This window comes from Dermacentor albipictus, chromosome 1 (genome assembly GCF_038994185.2).
Source record: "Dermacentor albipictus isolate Rhodes 1998 colony chromosome 1, USDA_Dalb.pri_finalv2, whole genome shotgun sequence".
In the NCBI taxonomy this organism is placed as follows: domain Eukaryota; kingdom Metazoa; phylum Arthropoda; class Arachnida; order Ixodida; family Ixodidae; genus Dermacentor; species Dermacentor albipictus.
In genome coordinates, this window is record NC_091821.1 from 178896105 (window position 1) to 178918877 (window position 22773).

At 42.0% G+C, this 22773-nt stretch overlaps 1 protein-coding gene across 3 annotated transcripts in view; it reads left to right on the forward strand.

The window, feature by feature from the left end:
• dnk (deoxynucleoside kinase) overlaps nt 1–22773 on the forward strand; it is a 53955-nt gene that overhangs the window by 368 nt on the left and 30814 nt on the right. For 2 of the 3 annotated variants that reach the window (XM_070529982.1, XM_070529972.1), the window contains exons 2-6: nt 1367–1422; nt 1884–1958; nt 4472–4525; nt 15037–15200; nt 18330–18418. In XM_070529982.1, the coding sequence (XP_070386083.1) occupies nt 1367–1422; nt 1884–1958; nt 4472–4525; nt 15037–15200; nt 18330–18418 (438 nt within the window). Of the gene's footprint in view, nt 1–248; nt 402–1366; nt 1423–1883; nt 1959–4471; nt 4526–15036; nt 15201–18329; nt 18419–22773 lie in introns of those variants that run through there. The other variant, XM_070529975.1, reaches the window with a different exon arrangement.

Here is a 22773-nt window from a genome sequence, read left to right on the forward strand (position 1 = left end):
CGGTAGGCAATACAGCGCGCTTCTGCGTGCAGCGAACTACACTCGGCTTTACCGCGAAAGGAGAACATTTTTTTTTTCTTTCTGTGATCTCGACATTAACCTCATCCGTGTGGCAGCGCAATTTTTTCTTGAAATAAATGAAGAACGTTGTGTAAAAACACACAGGTAATAACTATAGCGCTAGTTTAGCAAAATTAGGACACGCGGTGGTCTCGGTAGTATCCGACTGGTGGCCGTGGTATGGTGTACTGTGGTGCAGCCGACGTCGGCAGTTGCGGCCCGCGCTAACGAAACGCGTGGTTAATGTGTAGCTGTGTGAGTTGTGTGTTGGTGGAAATATAATCGTGACAGGGTGCGACGACCATTCAGCGTGTGCAGGAAAGCAGTCGTGGTAACGATGTGTATGCACGGACAATTTTGCACGCGCTTTCTAGGGTGTAGAGCAGTCCAACATAGTTTCGTTTTCGGAACTGTGCACGTGCCTAACATACGGCCGACCCACGCGCATTATTTTTCTCTTTAAATACTATTGCGTGTAAATAACTTGTAATATTGTATATTTTAGTGTGATGCACGTGCCCTTCGCTTCGGCGATATGCTATCTCGCCCGGCTGTCAATGGTCGAGCGGTGCTGTGCGTTATCACCATATATAGCCCGGCCTATCGTGAGCGAGGAATGAATAGAATCGAGCGAAAGGAGTCGTTACATTATGCCAGCTCTGCATAGTATTCCGCTTTGAAAATCGTTCTCGTGTTTTCTTTCGGCACGTATGCTTAAGCACAGGTTGCTAATTGCGCCAAAACCTACCAGAGTAAGGGTTTGACAATAAATGCCAGTACGTGTAATGGCATGGTAGTTGTGGCGTCGGTTGTGGTTAATGCATTAAAAGCAAATTTTTATATGCATCATGTGAACCTCTTGCATGTTATCCACTCCCTATTGTGTATAGGATGTCTTACGCGAGATTACCAATTGCTTGCGCGAGATGACTTAGGTGACCGGATCTGCATGCATGTAATTGGCAAAATTTTCATATTCATCCTGCAATATTATGGTTAGTACTAAAGTATTTTTTTTAATTCTATGTTAATTCGTTATGAACAGAAAACCACACAATGTTTAATTCAAATTTGGCAACCGAAGTTTAAGTATGGTTTAGCATGAAGCACATAGGTAGTTTTAGCGCCTAGGCATGATTTTTGCTCAACAGTACAAATACCCCCTCCCTCTCCCCCATAAAGAAAGCTATCTGGCAGGTCTTACTCACTCATTATTTCATCTCTTTCTGTTAATTATATGTTGCACGCGTCTTGATTGGTTGGGTTTCGAACAGTAGCCTAATTTGGTTTTCTTTTATGCTAACAGATGTTGTGGGTGACGCTTCAATCCTTAAGGCAGCAGGGAAAGGCCATACAGTGAAAGTAAGCTCGAAGTTCTTGTGTAGTAGCAATTTTTTTGCAAGTTCTCCCAGTGACTATGTTTAAGCTGTAATGGAATATTACATCACTGCTAGCATATATTTGGATCAAATTGAATAGTTCAGACAATCCAGGACTCTCTAAGGCTCAGTCATGTGCCAATTTGTCTGCCTCTTTGGCAGTGGGGCTCAGTAAAACTTAGCCAACAGTTTGCTACTGCCTTTTGCTTTCTCAAATTCCTGTTGTCTGTTTAATATTGTTTGTGTGCTCAGTTACCATAATGTGCACTGCATGAATGAGTGCATTGACATACTCTTTTAAGCTAATAATGTGGAATTACCAAGAGGTGACTTAGAAGTGCTCACTAATCATCTAGCTTTTGTGTTAGCTTAGTTTTGTGCTGAAATGAAACAGCCATCTACCTTTTTTCTTTTGTACTCTCTTGTGCTTCATATGAATCGCAGGTGGCAGTGGAAGGCAACATTGGTTCTGGCAAGACAACTTTTCTTGAAGGTTGCCAACAGTTTGTTGACACAACGGTAAGTTTGTCACTACCTAAAGCAAGGATGCACGAATAGTCATTTTTGTTTTTCATGTAACAAATCGACTGTCAAGATATCCATTTACCTACTTGAATTGAATAGGAAGTATTTTGTTACCTGCCACAGTGGCTCAGTGGCTGTGGCGTTCTGCTGCTAAGTACAAGGTCACAGGCTTGATTGTTAGTTGTAGCAGCTGGATTCTGATAAGAGCAGAATGGAAAAACATTTGTGTGCCAGACTTAGGATGCACAATGAAGTGGTATTGACGAAAAAAATTTTTATCCTGCTCCTTCTTTTTTTATGCCCTGTAACTACAGTGTCATGGTAGAAGTCTTTGAACATGCAAAAAATTGACAGTTATACCTGCTTCTAAGATGACCATTTCAAAATGCCCGCCAAATAGACCGTGGCTTCTTGGCATATGGTTTGGTTACTAAGCATCTCTGCATGTCACAAAAATTGGGAGGTATTGATCACAGTTTTCAGATGTTCAACCCTGCAATTTATTAATTATTTTCCAAATACTAGCATATAGAATATCTAGTGAATGTTATTTCATGTATAGGCAGGAATTTTGAATTGCCAAGAATGGCGCCATAAGGCATTCCTGGAAATTCAAATTCATGAAGGCATAAAAGGCACAGAAATTCTTCACTTTAGCCTCTTCAATGAACATGGAAAATGTAATGTTGCATGAAATATTTAGCAATGCAAGGAATTTTGGACTACTAGTAATCGCCAGATTGCCACTCACAAGATGTTTAACAACACAGTGGTTGCATACAGTGGAAAAAAAGCACAAGTCCTCCCCCCCCTTGCCCACCCACCCTCCCCTCCATGTATTCTGGCAGTACTGTGCAATACATGCCATCAGGTGGCAAGTTATAGAATGTTCCTCACATGCTTAAAGGCCAGCTGCAACGAAATATTGCATCATGTTTAAAAAACCAGTTTAAGATTGTGTAAATATGGAGGAGCCTCTGTGCAAAATTTGAAATTTGAGTGGAAGCGTCATGAAAATCTAGCAAAAATAGACATTTTTGATACTGAAACTGTAAAAAATGCTGCCATTCCTGCTCGCTGTTTGTGACACATGACCTAGAGTGCACGACTCCTCGGCATGACCTCCACGGCTGCCTGCAGCATGCTGAAAAAAAATCTTGGAGGTGGTGGGCTGGGACTTGCCTCATAGCGACAACTGCCAGGTACACGCATCGTCTGCGTAGGTGCTGTTTAAAGAAAACTATGCAATTAATTACCAGCCCTGCAGCTTCGCCAACATTGTTTTAATAGTATATACTACTCATTTATAACAAATATAGCCATAGTGAAATTTCGTTGCAGTTGGTCTTTAACAAAGTGGCAGATTATAGGTAATTTTGGGGGGGGGGGGGTTTCACAAGATAATGGCTGATCAATTTTATTTTCATGCAAACCTTTTACTAAGTAACCTCAAGATCTTCAAATAAAATAAATTTTCAAATTTTGTGATCCACTTAATGTAGATACCACAGCCAGACATGTTACTTCTTTACCACAATATGTTAAAAATATGAGTAGCCTGATATATGTTTCCATGATTCATTAAAAAAAATAAGGACCTGCCATCTGCACCATATTGCAGTTTAAGAACAAAAGAAGGTTTTTCTAAATGCGCTGCATGATAGTATGCTCGATAATCAAGAGCGAGCCATATGTGAATTGGACTTTTCCTTGATGTTCCCTTTTTTTCCCTTTTTTTTACATGTTTTTCGCATGCAGCTTCTTGGTGATTGAGTGAAATAACAGTGGCTAGTCATGCTCTGCCGTTATGTTTTCTGTGGCATACTTTGTTACCCCGAAAGCACATTTCAGTCGACAAGCACGACCAACTAGCACCAACTTTATTATGTATGTGTATATAAATATATATGATTGAGAAAGAAAGGAAACCGAGGGGACCGTTTTTTTATTAATCACAATCATAAGATTCTTACTAATATATATATATATATATATATATATATATATATATATATATATATATATATATATATATATATATATATTACATAAAAGACCCCACAGTCATGTATTACATTTGCAGTTAGGGAAACAAGTGTAGGTGACTTCCATAATTCAACTCGAGACTTCGGAGTTTGATGGCACAAGCTAGGAAATGTAATCATCCTATAGAAGCCTATTGTGGGTCTTGTAGTGCTTGTTGCGGCCTTCGTATTTAGTGTGTATCTACTTTATCATGTGGGATACTTGCTAAACGTAGTCTAGATGTTGTTTCTGACTGCTGTGTTCATTTGGGAGCAAGTCTGTTTACCCTCCCTATGACAACAGTTTCAGAGGTTCAGTTTTTTTATATAATCATATTGAAATATTGCATTTGACTGTACTAAGATGTCTTTTTCAAATCATAGGGACTAATAAATGTATAATGATGCTGAATTTCCTCTATTTCAGTTCTTCCTACCAGATTTTTTTTGTATTTTACTAAAGTTATTAATCTGACTGTGCAGGTACTGATTGAACCAGTGACCATATGGAGAGATTTACAAGGGCAGAATCTGCTGGTATGAACACAGCTTATTCTCAATGAGTTCATGTGCTCTCAGTGTCTACCAATCACCACTTAGCTACATGGTCATATGCAGCACACATTGAAATTGCTGCTGTATATAGCTGGCTCTTCTGTAGCCTGTTTCCCCTGACTTCCATCTCTTAAGGAGCAACATTTTGGTAAAAGTAATTTAATCTCCAGTCTTAGAAATTTCCCTGGAATAATTTAGTGCAATGCCCTCACTTGTTTTACTATTTTTAAAGTTAAATACATTCAGCAGCCTTTTGGCATCTACAAGCATTGGTGTTCATTTGGGGCATTATTGTCATTTCATTGTATGCTGCAGGTACAGTGCTCAGCAAATCAAACATGATACTCGGAGCACGTGGCTGCTGGCACTTGTTGTGCCACCGGTGAGCTCTCGTGAAAGTGAGCTGGTGCATTGTGATATACGCTGAGGGCAAGAGGGTGGGTGACTCATAGAGGCTGCATCCGGCTGACAGTCATTCGGTCTGTGTTTTGCGGTGGCGCTGCCGGAATGCTCCAAGCCATGGTTTCTGTACCACACTCACGTGGTGGGAGAAACTGACAGCACACATGTTTCGCTGCACGAATGAGCATTCTTTCGCAATGTGCTAGCATGGCTCATGGTTTTGTAGTAGGGCCAAGGTGCTTAAGGCATACTGCGTGCTGACTAAAACAGAGAGATGAATGAGTGCAGAAGGAATAAATATTAACTTTCATTCTTAAAAAAAAAGTAGGCTTCCCTTACTCATGACTTTATGCACGCTAGATCTGCCTGCTTGGCTTTGGCCTCCTATTATACTAGTACTTAATGTCGCCTCTAGCAGCCACGACAGCCGCCGTCCAGTGGGTAAGGCTGTTGAGCAGGCGGGCGGTGAGGTCAGTATGTGCCAGACAATTCCAGTTGGCCTCCACAGCCACGCACAGTTCGTCGACCGGGGCTGTGGGAAGCGGTTGACAAGACATGGACCGCTTTATGGCAGCATTGAACTGGCCTTCGAGATGCACCAAGGGCTCAAATCTGTCCTTTGATATGGCTCCCCAGACGCTGATGGAGCAGCGTCTGCTGCTGGCCACTCGCTGAAGATTTCCTCCCTGAAATCTGTGAAAATGAAGGAATGTTTGTCAATTATACTTTCTTATTTGGGCGTGATATGCATACATGAATTCCGAATACAGTGGTGCACAATGAAAGCATTGGCTGCATATGATAAAGTGTTCGAATGACGGAGCACGCCAATAAGCATCAGTGTGTTTCGACGGTCGATAGCCCTACATCGGTAAGGTATTCAAGCAGCTGCTCAGTGAAGCCCTGTCGAATTATGTTTTACAACGGAGAAGCACAAAATACTATATGCAGTTTACTGTGTCTGCTCAAATCCTTCCCTCTTTGTAGATGGCAAGGTAAATTCTCCAAGGAAGGCAATGCATACGTCGAGTGACTATATGTAGCAATACATAGGCAGTCACTATATCATAGCTTAGAGATTACTGATTACTTCGGTTCCACATTTTTGAGTTTGGGTGCTAGAAGAATCTGAGGTCATTTTTGATCTCCTTAGCGGTTAAAAGTGGGTTGTACTTTTCAGCGTTCAAGATGGATGCATTCATCTTCGTCGGACGTCATTGCTCTCGGTCGGCACCCTCAGGGCAGGTTTTCTAGGCGGCCTTCATGGCAATACAGATTAACAATCCTGCCAATTTGAGGAATATGCATGCTCCATAACTGTCACAATTTGTGACTGCGACATGCCTCTGTCATACATGGCAACTACTTGAATATGCTCTGCCAAAGATGTCCCTAGCATAGCTGATCCAGTATGAAATTCCGCATTAATAGTTCTGCACTTTCATAAGAATTTATGCAGTCATGCGATTGATAAGGGTGGGTGTCTTTCATGTCCAAACTATTAGACAAGACGGGTAACCGTTCGTCATTGTCAGAATTTTTCACCACAGAGGCTCAAAGCATAACATTATCTATTGGCGGCAGCAATGCGTCATGTGCTGTGAGCACTTGGGACGGGGGGTGTACGAAAGAACGTCTTGTGCTGCCTGGTAAAGGCCGATCCACGCGACGGACTAAGTCCGCGGGCCGCTCGGTCACGTGATGCGCCGTCACGGCCCGCCGCAGTCCGGTCCGGCGCAGAGCACATCCACACGGCGGACCGCCATAGCAAGCGGCAGAGCAGACCTACCAGCTACACTCTCGGCCAGAGCGTTATCATTGTTATCATTCCGGCTCGAGTCCCACAAAGCCGGGAACTGCTCAACGAGATATACAAAATGAAAAAAACCTCCTCGTCACTCCAAGAGGACACGGTGTTTAAAAAATATATCTGCTGCACGCACGTGTAAACGGAACAGCGGACATGAAATGACTGGCTTGACTGGCTTTTGCTGAGCCGAAAACTAGATTGGATTTGGCTGAAGACACTCTGTTGCCGGACAACATTCGTTGGCTAAGCCAAAATCGCTGGGTTTGCATGCGGTCCGCCGCCAAAACGGAAGCGGGAAAAGCCTCGGCGATTTGTTGGACCGCGAGGGCCGCGGTCTTGCGCGGGCCAACGGCGATACGCAAGAACTGGTGACCTCCTATCACGTGATGCGTGGACCGCGGTCCAAAAGAGCAATTTGGTCCGTCGTGTGGATCGGCCTTAAACGTCTAGGCCAGTCTCATGCCACCAAAAACGGTGATCTCGTGGACAACACCTTTCTCCTCTATGTTTTTTACGGGCCTTTTGCTGACGACTTCTTCATCATAATGTAGATCGATGCCTGTTCATACAACAGCGTCAGTTTGCCGGCTTCGGTTGTATGGAGACAGTTCGTGAGTGGATGAATGTATCGCAAGGTTTTATGTATGAGAGAACAATCTACTTATGCGGCTGTCTGGCGTGTTGTTATGCCCACACAGATATTAACGCAAGTACAAGAAATAAACAGAAATCTTGCTTCACCGAGCACTGTTTATTGAATCACTCATTTGTCAGGCATATTTCACATTTTGCAGAGAGTAAGATTGCAAGGATACAATAAAAAATGGGATGGAATAGTAAAACCATGAAACTACAACAAAACCTCAGAGAAGTGGAGAAAATTTATATACTGTGCGATACTTCTCTTTCAATAATTTTGCAGTGTCCACAATAAAGAATACAGAAGGTAAACTGAAATACCGTATCCATTTAGAATGCTTAGTCTTGAGAAAAGTATAATTTCTCGCTGTATCTATTCAATAATGTTATTAGGCATAGTGACATTTTCGCAAGGCGGGAGGGGAGCTTTGAGCAACGCCATAGCCTTTGACAGCAGCCTGCTTGTTTCAAGACCTGCCCCTGAAGACGTTTGCTGTTGTGGCCGCTCAGTTCAATATAACGAAGTATTCGGCTAGAGTCCCAAGGTACAAAAGCTTATGCAAAAGGGTCAATGCTAACAGCACTTGCAGTCTCTTGCTCTTGTTTTTTTTTTCGTTATTATATTTTATTTTGTCCTGCGTTTTCTTACCTTTTTCTGTAGTAAGTCCCTTAGACGGTTCTCTGTGCCCATTTTTCTTGTTTTCCTGAGCACGCAATATGCTGCGAGCACCTTAACTCTACTCTGAAACATTACGCCACTCTAGCACGTCGCGAAAACGCTAATTAAAAGCCTTTGTCATGCACACACAACCAGCCTCTCGCGAAAGTACGACTGTGGCATGTCTGCTTTGAGCAGCGTGGCAGGAACTGATGACTCGGGGCCGGATCAAGAAAAATGGGGGCCCTGGGCTAATGCGCATGCAGGCCCCCTTTCCGTATATTGACCCCCCTCCCTGTCGCCTGCTATACAACTGGAAATATGAAATGTTTCATTTTAATTCCACCAAATTAGAAAGAATGAAGTGCAATCAACGGGATTATTATTATTATTATTATTATTATTATTATCATTATTATTATTATTATTATTATTATTATTATTATTATTATTATTATTATTATTATAAGGAAAACAACTAAACTTGCTTGAAACATGTGCTGTTGTAAACACCAGCACATATGTTCACTTTGTGATTAATCTGCATTCTGTTTTCAGCAAAAGCTAGGCTTTAAGGAAAGGTTTAGTGCTCTCAAGATGAACAAGAACATAGAAAAGACAACACAGCTCAGATGTTGATCCTTCTGAAGCTAGGCTTTGTTTGCATTACTTAGTTTAATCCCGTGAAGAGACGCATGGTTGTATCCAAAACATTCTTTATTAAAATTCAAGTATCAGACTGCAGTAATCGTTATACATGTTACTCTATAAATATGCAATAGACATATACAATACTTAAGGCAATACAAACACCATAAAAATGCACTAGAATACAGATGAAAATTACCAACTGTAATTATGAAACATTATTTGAAAATATTTTCGTTAAAGGTAAGACAAGCAAAGAAGACGCCAAATAAACGTGGCACTATCAAAAACAACAAATATACAGTTCTTTATAAGGACACTAAATATCACAAGAACAAACAAGAGACGAACAACGAAGATTTGCATATCTTGAATTACACTGCTCAGCGTTTCATTGGCAACATGGAGGCTGGTAGGCGACACAACGAATGTATTGGAACTGTTCATGTATAGCGCAAACAGTCCTCTTTTAAAATGGCATCTTTCGCGCCTTCGCTTTGGCGAAATCAGATATAGTCTGTTCGAAGGATAGATCGTGGAGGAGGTCACTTTCAACGGACATGATAGCAAGCGAGTTCACCTTGTCGTCAAGGAGGCTCGAACGAAGGCGATTTTTTATCAGCGACAACTTGGAAAACGATCGTTCGGTCTCACAGTTTGCCACGGGTATGCTTAAGTACATTCGCAAAGGAATAAAAAGGTTCAGAAACACATCAATAAGCTTTCTTTCATGCAGCAACTTCGTTTTTCCCAGGGGACTCGTGTCCTGGCACACAAAGTTGTGCAGAAAGTTCGCAAACTGAACGTCAAAGCGCTGCAGGATTTCATTCCAGAAAATCGCCATGTATGCAGTCTCTAGTTTTGCCATTTTCTTTAAGAGAGATTGAGCTTTGTTCCTAGTGTCACTGTTTTCTTCCTCGTTCTTTGATATAGCTTCAAGGCAACACAAGACCGCATTGAAAATTTTCAGAATGGCCTTACATGATTCAGCGTGTCTTGAGCACCTGGTCTCAGAGAGACTTTTCAAAACAAGCTGCTGGCCAGTTCCGCCCATGCTGTCCAAAAGATACCTCCATCGCTTAGGTGAGGCAGCAAAGAACACATACAGTCCCTGAATTACAGTGAAAAATTTGACTGCCTCAAGGCAACTGTCAACGCTACGCACGCCAACTAAGTTCAGTGAATGACCAGCACACGGGACGTAGACTGCCAATTCGTTCAGGTGTTTCATTTGAGCTTGCAGTCCTTTGTATTGTCCTGACATATTACTCGCATTATCATAAGCTTGGTTCCTGCAATCATCAATTGAGATGCCATTGGTCGTCAAGAGGGACATCACAATATTGAAAAGATACAAGCCGGTACGCGATTCATTTGGAACAAATCCAAGAAAGCGTTCGTACACTTTCTTATTTAAATAGTATCATAAAACAACTGACAGCTGATCAACGTGAGTAAGTTCTGGAGTCGAATCAACAATTAAAGAGAAGTATTTTGCGTGTTTCACTTCGTCAACGAGACGTTCCTTGACAGCCTTTGCCATATGCTCGATAAATTCATCAAAAATGTTTTTTGACAGATAAGATGTGTGACCTTTTCCTTTGTTCCCGCAGCATTTGATGTGCTCCTCTAGAAAGGGATCAAACTTAGCAATGGCCTCAAGCACTCCCATATAATTGCCATTTCTCGGTAAAGCAAAAATCTCCTCACTGCCCCTAAACACTAGGTTACGCTCAGCTAGAAGCTTAACTACAACGACTACGCGCTTCAACACCTCTGTGCAGTAAGCGGTCTCACTGACAAGATGCTTAACCAGCTCCTTGTCAATTCTGCTGCTCGAGTTAGAGCTGGCGAGCCATGCTGCTACGTAGTTCCGGTGCTCAACGCCATTTTCATGTGCGCAAACATTTTCTTCTGCTCTTTTCCAATCAGAAAAGCTGTGCGTGGTGAAAGCACTGGGGTTGCTTGAAATCGAAAATAGTTTGCTCATGAAACAGTAAACGGAACCTTTGGACTCCGAGTACATTAACCAGTGTCGCTCGTATGCGTCCCCATTTACAGCCTTTCGCACGAAAAGATGAGATGACATATAGCGTTTCTGAGTTTTGTATTGCCTTTCGGAAGACGGAAAATTTTCTCCCCGATTTTGAAAATACAATGGCCCTTTCTCAAGGCATACACTCCGAAAGCTGTCAGTAATATGGTCTAGCCATTTAGCAGGGTCACTTCATAGAATTTTCACAACGTACCTCTTGCTGCAGGGGTGTCTGCAATTCTCTGTTGCCACAACGAGAAGCAGTCTCATTCGTCCTCTCAAGGCACACTTTGTCGGTGGGAACATGATTATTTGAAGCCAAACTAACAGGAGCCAAACTAACTAATATCGCTCCTCAACAAAAAAAAATAGGAAATGCTAAGCAATTGACCAAACAACAATGGGACGAGATATGTAATTCCATGGACGGACAATTAACCCTTTGACGGTTTTAGCCGTACATGTATGGCGGTGGTTTTCTGTCCCGCAAGGTCTTCGCCGTACGGGTACGGATTCGATCCTCAGTTTGAAATTTCGCGTCATAATGACGATACACGCTCACTGGGAGGTGCTGCCACCTCTTAGGATTTACAAGAAGCGTTTGAAATTTGCGCTACCTTCTCGGGGAGATAAACAGAACTGACTTCTAGCTTCAGCGCGTCGCGCAGAGTGCGGCAACACCCCTTTTGCGGTTTCGGTTTCGCCGCGTGATCGCAACGGAGGCGCGCGAAACGTCATTTTTCTCTTTGTCGGCACTCTCTTGCAGATGCGGTGGAAGTTGATTTCTATCTTGATTGGTGCTGCTCTTAGCTAGTTTATAATCGCCGCTCGCGACGTATTCTCACTCTCAGCGGCAACGCGCTTTCGCGGTTTCGGTTCCGCCGCAACGGAGGCGCCCGAAACGTGATTTTTATCTTTGTCGGCACGCTATCGCAGGGGCGGCGGAAGTTGATTTCTATCTTGATTGGCACTGTTCTTAGCTCGTTTATCACCGCCGCTCATGAGGTGTTCTCGCCCTCTGCGGCTGTGTGGAGACTCGTGTTTCAAGGAGTACCACACTCTGAAATACTATTTAACATTTTGCAGTTCTGAGTGATGCCGACACCAAAATACTGTTCCTAAATTTTTTTTATTGTTTATTCCCGACTTTATACATCTTGTACATTCAAGATCTGCAATAAAGTAATTTGACCACCTGGGAAAGTTTTCTTCAAAGTAATTCGACCCTCAAAGGGTTAGGGCACATTCACACCGGCGACCTAAGGAGGTCGCGCGACCATTTGCGACTCGCGACCAAAAAGCGACCGAAGGCGACTGATGTTCACACCGGCAAGCCCGGCTGAGCGCGACCCGCAAGTTGCAATCCCGGAGATTATCGTTCTCAGCGAGAACTCTCGGAATCTACGCGGAATTTGAACGCGACGCCGGAGGAGGCCGGATGTAGACACACGAAAGATCACTTCTGGTGCGCACTGATTGGTTTATCAGTTTTGCGACCACGGTCGCGCGACTGAAAAATCGCGCAGAGAGCGACTGGCCCAAAATGGTCGCTTTTCAAGAAAGGCGACCATTTGCGACCATTTGCGACTGGTCGCTTTGCGACCAACTTGGTCGCGCGACCACTGTCAGTCGCCGGTGTGAATGAGCCCTTAAGCACCGACAAAAGCTGGCACAGGCTCAGGCTCCTGCTTGGCCATGACAATGACAAGAAAAATCACAAGCCATTAATAAGTTAATACACGCATATGAGGGCACAGAAGAGGAATTCATCAATGAATTACAGCAGAAATACTTAACATAGGCACCCCCTTGCAACTATCCTAGCTACAACGAGAGTACAAATGCAAAATTAGACGAGGAACTCACAGACGCAGAAATCCGCGCGGCCCTATGAAAGTTAAACACCAAATCCGCCCCAGGTCCGGACGGTATAACCAACAAGACTCTCAGGAACCTCGATGATGAATCGATAGCCAAACTAACAGAATACATAAACGAGTGTTGGGTAAAGGGAGAAGTGCCAGCTCAGTGGAAGAAAGCAAAGATAACGTTCATTCCAAAACCTGGTAAGAAGCTTGAGATTGACAACCTCAGACCAATCTCCCTAACATCCTGCGTCGGAAAATTAATGGAACATGTAATTTTAAACAGAGTAGATAACTTCTTAGAGGATAATAACATATACCCAGATACAATAATAGGATTTCACAAAAACCTTTCGACACAAGATGCGATGCTCCAACTTAAGCATCAGATAATCGATTATAAGACGCGCTCTACAAGGGCCACCTTGGGCCTTGATCTTAAAAAGGCTTTCGATAATGCCAACCATGCCACCATATTGGAAAACATCGAACGAATAGGACTAGGGCAACGGACGTATAACTTCTTCAAGAGCTTCCTATTTATTTATTTATTTATTTATTTATTTATTTATTTATTTATTTATTGATGCTGCGGTCCTGTTTCCAGGACCTTAGCAGGGTGCATACAAAGGGAAATTGAAAAAAATCTAAGTACAAAATGCAGCGATACACAACATAGGTCACGCGCGATGTGCAAATGCAAGCAGTTACTGAACCACACACAGTAAATCACTCGCTACATAAACATAGGTGCAACTAAAATAATGGCAGTGAGCATTGGGTTACAACGTCATCAGTAAGATTATTCCATTCAACAATAGTTCAGGGAAAAAAGAAAAATTTGAAGCAATTCTTTTTAGTAATTAACGGTGTTATTGTCTGGGAGTGTCGATGACGTGTAGCATAACCAGTAGAGAAAGTGATTAAGCGTGATGTATCAATGTTGTAGTGCCCTTTTACGAGCTGAAATACGAATTTTAAATAGCATGTTCGGATCCTTTATGTCACAGATGGCAATCCACTTCTCTTGAGGAGCTCTGTAACTGAAGTGGGGCCATACGAATTATATATGAATTGTACTGCCCTTTTTTGAACTTTTTCTAGTTTAGTAATGTTCCTTTAGTAAAGGGATCCCATATGACAATCGCGTATTCCAACATTGGTCGAATGATGGCATAGATTGGCCGAATGATGGATTTCCTATCAGATAGAAAATCGGTCATCTCCGTCGGAGGGCTCACGTCGCCAGAGATCGACATAGGGGGGTTGGCACGCCGCACGGCGCTGCCATCTCGCCGATGCTGTTTAATCTCGTCTCGATGGCACTCCCCCAAAAATTAAATCACATAGAGCCCCTAAATCGCACAATTTACGCGGACGATATTACTATTTGCACCTGTGACGGCAGCGACGGATCAATGATGATCGGATCAATGACGGATCAATGACTCCAGACTGCAATTAGCACAGTAGAGGAACACCTCATAGTAACCTCACATGCTCTGCCGAGAAATCTGAACTTCTCTTGTACCGCCCCACACTTAGGGGCAGGCCTCCCAAAGGATACGACAGAAACAAGGCTCATCAGGAAATAAAGCTACACACCAAGAACGGGCAGATTATCCCAATAGTCAACCAGCTCATGATGCTGGGTCTGGTAATCGAGAACAAAGGCACAAATGGGGAAACCATAAAGAAGTTAGATGCAAAGGTAACAAACACCATGAGATTTATCAAACGAATTTCTAACAAGCACCAGGGTATGAAGGAAGAAAGCATCATATGGCTGATAAAATCATTCGTAATCAGTCAGATCACATACATAGCACCCTTCTGCAATTGGTTTGCAGCTGAAAAGACTGAAATTAACAACCTGATAAAAAATGCATACAAACTAGCACTAGGTATTCCCATCAGTACGATCACGGATCTCTTGCTAAAGTTAGGACTCCGCAACACACTGGACAAACTCCTGGAAGCACAACAAACATCTAAGGCACAGGCAGAACGACTAACCAAAACCAAACAGAACGGTGGGACGGCTTGGAGCTCAGAGCTCCAAGACCAACTTTGGGCCATCCAGCGAGCCATGGAGGCCGCACGGGAGCAGCAGCTCCCAGTGGCCATCTAGGTGGCCCCAGGCCTAGGCCCCCCAATTGCCGGATTCCAAATAAAGTTATCACATCACAACACAGAGGATGAGGAAGCTTGCATATATTACTTAGTGACGTGAACGTCAACAATGCATGACATATTCCAAATTACATCTTTCATTGTTATCTATGAGTGCCACAGGAGGCTGGACACTGCTAGGCAAATCTGCATCCCCGTCAGCAGTTCAGCTGGGGCAATAGCCACCTGCGCACACCTATGTACTCCTCTTACTGAAACATATTTGGCGTGTATTCATTACTTTGTTTGGTTTTCTTGAAACAGGAGTTGATGTACAAGGAGCCGAAGCGATGGAGCCTTGCATTCCAGACCTATGTTCAGCTGACAATGATGCAGTTGCACTTAGCACCTGTGCAGACTCCAGTAAAACTTATGGAGCGGTCATTGCACAGTGCACGTTATGTCTTTATCGAGAACTTGTACCGCAGGTGAGGTATTACAGTCTGTTACATTTCGCTGGTGATATCAGTCAGGGCAGTCACTTGGTGTCAGTGCATTGAATCCTTCATGTATTGAAGCACCTAAATTATACTAGCGCAGCAAAGCACGTTGCTGTGTTTTGTACTGGTGCTGCACAGGAGTTGATTAAAGCAGCTGATTTTGTCAAGGTTTTTGGTAAGAACCACTCAATTTCTGCATGAAAAAGCACTCTGTTCATTATGCAAAAAGGTGAGGCGTGCAGACAGGACACAAGAGAAGTGAAGTGGACAACACGAACGCCGAACATGAACACGAACACGGCGTTCGTGTTGTCCACTTCTCTTGTGTTTTGTCTGCATGCCTCACCTTTTTGCATAATGAATCCTTACCAACTAGCTCAGCTTTCTGTCGTTCTAAGCTGCTTCACTGTGTTAAGGTGTGGATAATGTCCTGTCAAGAGAAAAAAAGCAGAGGTCCCATGTGGGAGGACAAGACAAATGTGACATGCAAGCAAACATTCAAAATGCTGTAGGCATTAGTCTTAAAGTTAAATCTGCAAGGAATGTCTAAGAGATCAATCTGAGCCTGAACCTGTTTTCATTCAGCCTGACTAGGGTCTGTTATTTTATTTGTTTTGTAATTGCCATTAAGTAGTGGGATTGGGAAATATTTATTAGTTTACTTATTTGGAAAGCCATTTCCCATTTGTTGATGAAGACATTTTGATTTGAATGTTTACCTTTTCATTTCTATGTGATATTAGTGTTGTTACATCCATTACACATAACATGTTACCATACTTTTAGAACAATGAAAAGTTATTGTTGTAACTTGTCTGTAAGACTGTAGAATGTGTCATTTACAACTATAGGAACTTTTCTGCTCCTTTTCTCCTTTTTTCCAATCCAAAAATTGTTAATGCCACAGTACAAACTAATGTTACATAAAAAAGTTCTAACATATGTGTGTACACTATGGATGTCAAGCCAGTGTTGTCACAAAGAATATGTAACTGTCATACAAATACGTGTCAATTGTCCAACTAAGTGATTAGCCCAAGAGTGTAACTGGAAGCTTTGCACAAGTAGTGAAATTTGTTACTACAGTCGACTTGCGTTAATTCGACCCTGACGAGACCGACCAAATTGATCTAATTATCTGGCGTGTTGAATTAAACAAGATGTTGAAAAAACGCCAAACACACCGCTGATTCATTTGGTGGTGTTTTCCCAATTTTAACACACTCCCGAATCAAACACGCACCCACTTTCTATGTGTACAAAATAGAGAGCTAACATCGAAATGACATTAAAGCTCTAAGCAAAGTATGACTCTAATGTCTACCAGCTTTTTTTTTTTTTTTTAGCACGAAAAATTAGCAATATGCAATGCACAATGGCTGCCAGTTTTCTAAAACCAGCTTTGCCACATGGTTGTTGACTTTCCCGCAATACATCCCTGTTACGTGGTAAAGCATACGGATGTCATGAAGGCAGCTTTGGTTTCGTGTCTGTTTGCACTGTACAGGCAATTTTTGGCCCAATTTTCTTGCAAAAAAATATAGTGTGCATTAAATTGAGATAGATACCATAATCAGACATTGTGAGCCATGGTTATTGCTTGAATATTTTCCTAGGGCAATCTGAAAATAGGCGTTTTTGACGGGAGATGATTTGCAATAAACGCATTCACTGTCCCCTAAGCTTTGCCAGGACAAACACTGCCACTAAAGGGGTTGCGATTGGGGTCACCATAGGAGTGCATAAACTATTCCTTCCTATAGTTGTCATTCGCAATGCGCATCGAAATGGTGTTGCCTTACTAATTCTACAGCGCGCTCCCTCATTGATGAAGTTACTACCCTTTGTACAGCTAAAAAAAATTGGTCTCACATGCTTTTCCATTCTATTCTAATGAACTGCATGCAGGTCATGCTTCTTAAAGGCCCGATATTAAGAGTAAGTGCTCCAAACCATGTGACAATACCCCATCGTTCTGTCGCTGTGCCCATGCTCAGGTTTTGAAATTATTATCCAAGAACGTGCTGAATTTTTTCACCTCGAAAATTTATCTTTTGTCAGTCATCACTTTCTGAACCATCCTGGAGCATTTTCGTGTTGCAAAAGTAAGGAACCTGCAACCACGAGCACATGCAGACCCCATATGTTGCAACGGCAGTACTTTTTATTGTCACATTTTTCGCTTTGTAATTCCAAAACAAAAGAAATATTGTAACATGTTTTTCCAGATTACATTAGACCAAGTCTTAAGACTTAATTAAGACTTAATTTGGGAAATTAGAAAAAAAAAATCGACGATGGCCTTTAATAAAATTTACGGTAGCATTAATTTAACGATCAGCCTTACTTGACTGCTTCTTGTGAATTTTTAGTGCCACCTGTGGCGAAGAAATTCGCCTCAAGTTTCAATGACTTTCATGGCAACAGGCCGACAAAATTCTAAAATCGCGCTCTTCAATGATACAAAAAAGAAAGCTCGTAATGTTCCGTTTTTGCAATTTATTTTCTCCACATCATAGCGGTCATACTCGTGTAATATTTTAGAATCGATGCTGTTGACCCATACTCTATAACTAAGTATATTTAGAGCTGTAGCTGCAACACTAGTTTGAGGGGGAGCCAACCAAAATGCGGATTCTGCAAAATTTGCAAGTGCCTCTGGGTAACTGGGTGCTTCCATAATTTCTTTCAGGAAGACAAATTTTTTTTTTCTGGCACAACTAATATTGATTTCGTCTTTCTTGGCACTCACGCAGCAAAATATATTTGTCAAAATTAAAAATGGTCACCGGACATTTTTTGCTGAAAATTTTCACCTCTCTTGTTGTGTCCTTAGGACACCGGATGTAATGACCGAAGGCGAGACTCGGAGACTAAGGGTGTTGCAGTGTCAGAGCGCCGAGCACAACGAGGAGGAGATGCAGAAGTTTCCACAGGAATACTGCAGTGTTTATTGCGTAGGGGTACAAATATAAGCACTGATGACATCAGGGCATGCGATGATGATTGTGATAGCTGTTCACACTAGTGAAAGAGACGTGTGTATCAAAACTGAAACCGCATTTACGACTTACGACTCGTGCTTCGGGCTTTCTGCATTTGTTGTTGGCATTGCAGTGGCCACATGACATCTCTGGAGTTGAGCATCTTGGACCAGTGGTTTGGCTGGATCAATGAAAATGTTGCTGTTGGATTGGATATGATAAGTAAGCACCTGCTGCCTGTTTCGCAAATGTTTCACAGGTGATGTGTGACACTGCTTCTCTCTTTTACACATCCATTCAATACCAGAAACCAAAAACATATTAGTTTTCCGCACTGATGTGGTTTACACTGAAATGACCTGAATTTGTTGCAGAGAGTGCTGATTGTGGTGCACTAAAAATTAGTGGTCTTCCTTTACTTCACCGTTTGCCACATTAGCCATCTACTGGAAAAAGAACATGCAATGCCAAAGGCTTGAGAATTTCTTCTCAAGTTACATTTGTCTACTCACTATGCCTCTGCCTGTTACCAAATGTCCCAAGGACGAAGGCTTACCAGTGTCTTTCCTCCTTAAGAGGAAGCTTTAGCTCGGTTGCTCCAGTCTCAATACATGTGAAAGGAGAACTTGTTTTTCTCGGTAACCACTGCACCAGATTTGACGAGGTTTGTTTAAAGGAAAAGCTTAAAATCTGGTGACTGTTAGTTTCGAATTTTTGAATTAAGTCGTGAATTTTCTATGAAAAAATGGCAGAAATCGCGAATTTTCAGAAAACGAAACTATGAAGTATACAACTCTGTAACTCGGCCATCAAAAATGATATAACAATTATGTGCATTGCCTTTAATAGTACATCTAAAGTGGACAAAATTGATATATTACGCATCAATCTTAAAAAATTTTGTGGTATGGAAATACAGCTTTTGCAGAACCCTTGTACACAACGTAATGAATTCATGCAAGGCATAAATTGACATATCAAATTTGTCCGCTTTGAATGATTTAATGTATGCCATTTACAGAACTGCGATAGCTGTTCTTGATGCAGAGCCATTAATTTGTAAACTTCGTGCTTCTATTTTTTTCAAGCATGCGAATTTGTGAAAATTCTCTTTAAAAAATTCAGGCCCTAAATCGAAATTACACTTCCAGCAGTCACTAGAATTTAATGTTCTCTCCCAAATGCAACAAATTTCATTAAACTTGGTCCAGGTTATCTCAGAAAAGCGTTTCTGCATTTTACATGTATTTGAATAGGCCACATCAGAGTTGGGCCCTAGCTAAAGCTTCCTCTTAACCCTTTAAAGGAACCGACAACCATTCAGCATGTGGCTTGACACTATTCTGCCAATAGAAATATCGTGACTCACAATGACAAGAACAAGCATAATTTTATCCCTTAAATAAGGAATTATATTTTGATATAACCTATACACAAACCTATACACCCTATACACTCAGAAATAGAAGCACTTGGCCGACTCCCTTTTCAAGAACATGTTGTGGGAGAAGCAGATTAAAATTGCGCATAGCTACCCTTTTAGGTGACTTGAAAAATGACGATATCGACATAGATAACTTAACCCGTGAAAGATGGAAAACATTTCTACTAAACCGCTGGTGCTCTTAAATACATATAGTCTGTTCGTTGATTTGTATGATTAGACTGCTACATCGAATTGAAATATTTATGTTGTGCTTTTTTTTTTTTCAATTTCAGTTTCCTTGTAGAGAGGTTTCTAATTATTTTACGTCATGTGCTTAGCGTTTTCTGTAGACTGCTGTTCTGTGGGCTACTGTTCAGTATATATTATACAGTGACATACTATAACAGAGTAGTCCATACAGATTTTTGAGTATTCTATATGATGTGCTTTGTGTCTTTTTTTCCCCACTTTTCTTTTTTACGTGAGCATTTGAAATCTGTAAATATTTTTTTTTCACCCAAATGTATTTTTCTGTCTCTTGTTTCTGCCAAGTAATCGGGCAAGCATCCAGTCAAGCTGCAGCTTAGCAGGTTTTTGTGCTTGTCCTAGCATTCTTCTGTTTTTGTACAAAAGAAATGCTGATATAAATTAACTTGACTTGAAATCGGCACTGAAACTCATGAAAAAATGATGGGGAATGTCATTCTGCTGCAAAAGATGTCATTAAGCCCTTGAAAACTGTCCATTTCTAAATAAATGTACAGGCCTCAGTCGGTTTCAAATGCTATTCCTATAAAGTCATACAAATGTTTGTCATAATATTGCAAGTTATCTCTATTTATCTGTGTATTTGTAATCCGAGCCATTAAGGGGGAATGAGGGTCATGAAATTTTTTTGTTTATTTTTCAGCATATGTTGCTTAAATTTTGTGTGGAGATCTATTGTAGAATGCTGATTTCAAATATCTATTTAGATTTCAAATGTCTCACTTGAAAAAAATGATATGCCAGAATACAATAGTCCTAATTAGGTCATTTCTTATGAGCCTTTGTAGTAATTTCTCAATGAAATAATGTGTTTTTAAGAATATGTAGACATTTCCAAAGGCTCACTGCACGTCCTAAAGCTAAGCAAATACCAATAAAGTAATTGTGATTATCACAAATAAATATCAAAGTTCGGAAGAAAAAACAATGTGGCAGTAATTAGCCTACATTTGATCTAATTAATAATGTATCACATTTAAGGAAAAACGGAAAGTTTGAGGACATAGCTGAGATATTACTAATAAATGTGATACCTAGTTCACTGAGATCAGTTGGTGCAAACATCATCAAAACTTCCGTAAGGCAAAAGCACTTGAAGAAAAAAAGAAAGTTGAGAAAATTGCATTTAAAATTTTACTGCCACTATCTCTTTTGTCTATTGAACATATGGAAAACCTTTGGGCTCTAACTTGTTGCCCAGGTGTTGCTGAGCACAAGAACACCAAATTTACTGAAATCGATTCATGGAAACTTTATCAAACCTTTCATAAGGCAAAGGCACTTGACAAAAAAAACATCCAGAAAGTCACTTTCAAGTTTTTGAATGCTCCCACAAGTTAACACAAGACCTGGGCAGTAGTCTTGCGTCTCATCAGGCTTGTGCTTCTTGGTCATTCTCTTCATCTTTTCAGTCTCTTCGTGACCCTTGTTAGACCTGTAGAGTCTTTGTTTGTCCTTCTCACGGCTCCTTCGAATGAGGGAGCCAGCACTATAGCCAAGCTGCACTGCAACAGCCTTACTGGTTTGTGTCATTCCCTTATTGGAGCATGACACTGCTTCAGCAACAGCCCTTTCCACAGCCAGCAATGAGTCATGACTATTTTTAGAGCTTTGGGTCCAGATCACAGAGTGCAGGCACTCAATGGCATTTTGTGTCATGCCATCACTGCAGCGCTGTAAGAGGTCCTGGTCACCAGCCTTGCAAAGACTGGCTCTAGTGCACTGCGAATAAACCTTGGCAGAGGGTTTTTGTGCAGTGGTGGCTCCTCTTGGTTGGCCAGGGCACGGTTGAAGAAGCACCAGGAGTCATCACCTTCAGGACAGTGACTGTTATCAGGGGATTCGTCTGTTGAAGTCATGTGCAACAGTGTGGCCTGCACTGCCATCTGCATTGCAAGAACATCATGCCTATGTCTCCTCAGAGCAATACCCATAATAGTTTATCTTTTCTATTTTATTCTGGGTAAGTCTCCCCTTCCCACCAAGAGACTCTCCTTGGGCTTTCTTTTTCTCCACCAAGGTGCGAAGGGCTGTCCCCATTCGCTTGTGGACATGGTTCACAGTCTTTTTTTTTTTTTCAATGTCTAAGTATCCATAGATGCTGTATTGAGTCAGTGCGTTAAAAGTATGGCTATCGCCATCAGACAGAATGTGTAGCGCAGCCCATTCTTCTGCAGGGACCACCTGAACAGGATCAGTGCTGCTTCAGTCTCCATCCGTCCGGCATTGCAGTCAATGTGTTTTTGACACTTGTGGGTCATACATAGCCCAGTCACCGTAGCCATCATCATCGTGGTCAGATGCTCCTTGGCAGCCATGGCAATACCAAGAAAGGACAACGTGGTCCAGCACCGGGCCTGTGTAAAGTTCAATAATGCACCCCATAGCTATGCTAGAATTGGGGCCACAGGTTTTCTATGTGCCATCAAAAATGACATCCACGTTTCCTACAGGGTTGAGGAGGTCCTTGTAGAGGGTTCTGACTACTTCCATGCTTACTGCCTCTGGGGCTGTAGCTGCTGCCTGGCAAGTTCGCACCATGGTGTCCATGTGTCCCCTGAAGGTCTTGTGGTGAAGACTCCGGTAGGAGAGGTTCAGGTTCAGAGGTACATGCTCACAAACAATCGCCTCGCATTCTTTGTGAGCACGTACAGAGCGTAGTTTCGTCAGTGGACTCCGCAAGTGATAAGCGCCTCCTCGCATCTCGGCTTGCCAGGATCGCCAGTACTTGTGGAACGTAGCCGACTTGTGTTGTGATATGCGCATGTGTACATATCGGCTCGCTGTCAGTGCGTGAGGAGCATAGTTTCGGAAGCTGGTTTGTGTTGTGATACGCTATTCTGGGCATATGGGCTCCACGTATTCATCAGTACTTGCGGCTTGG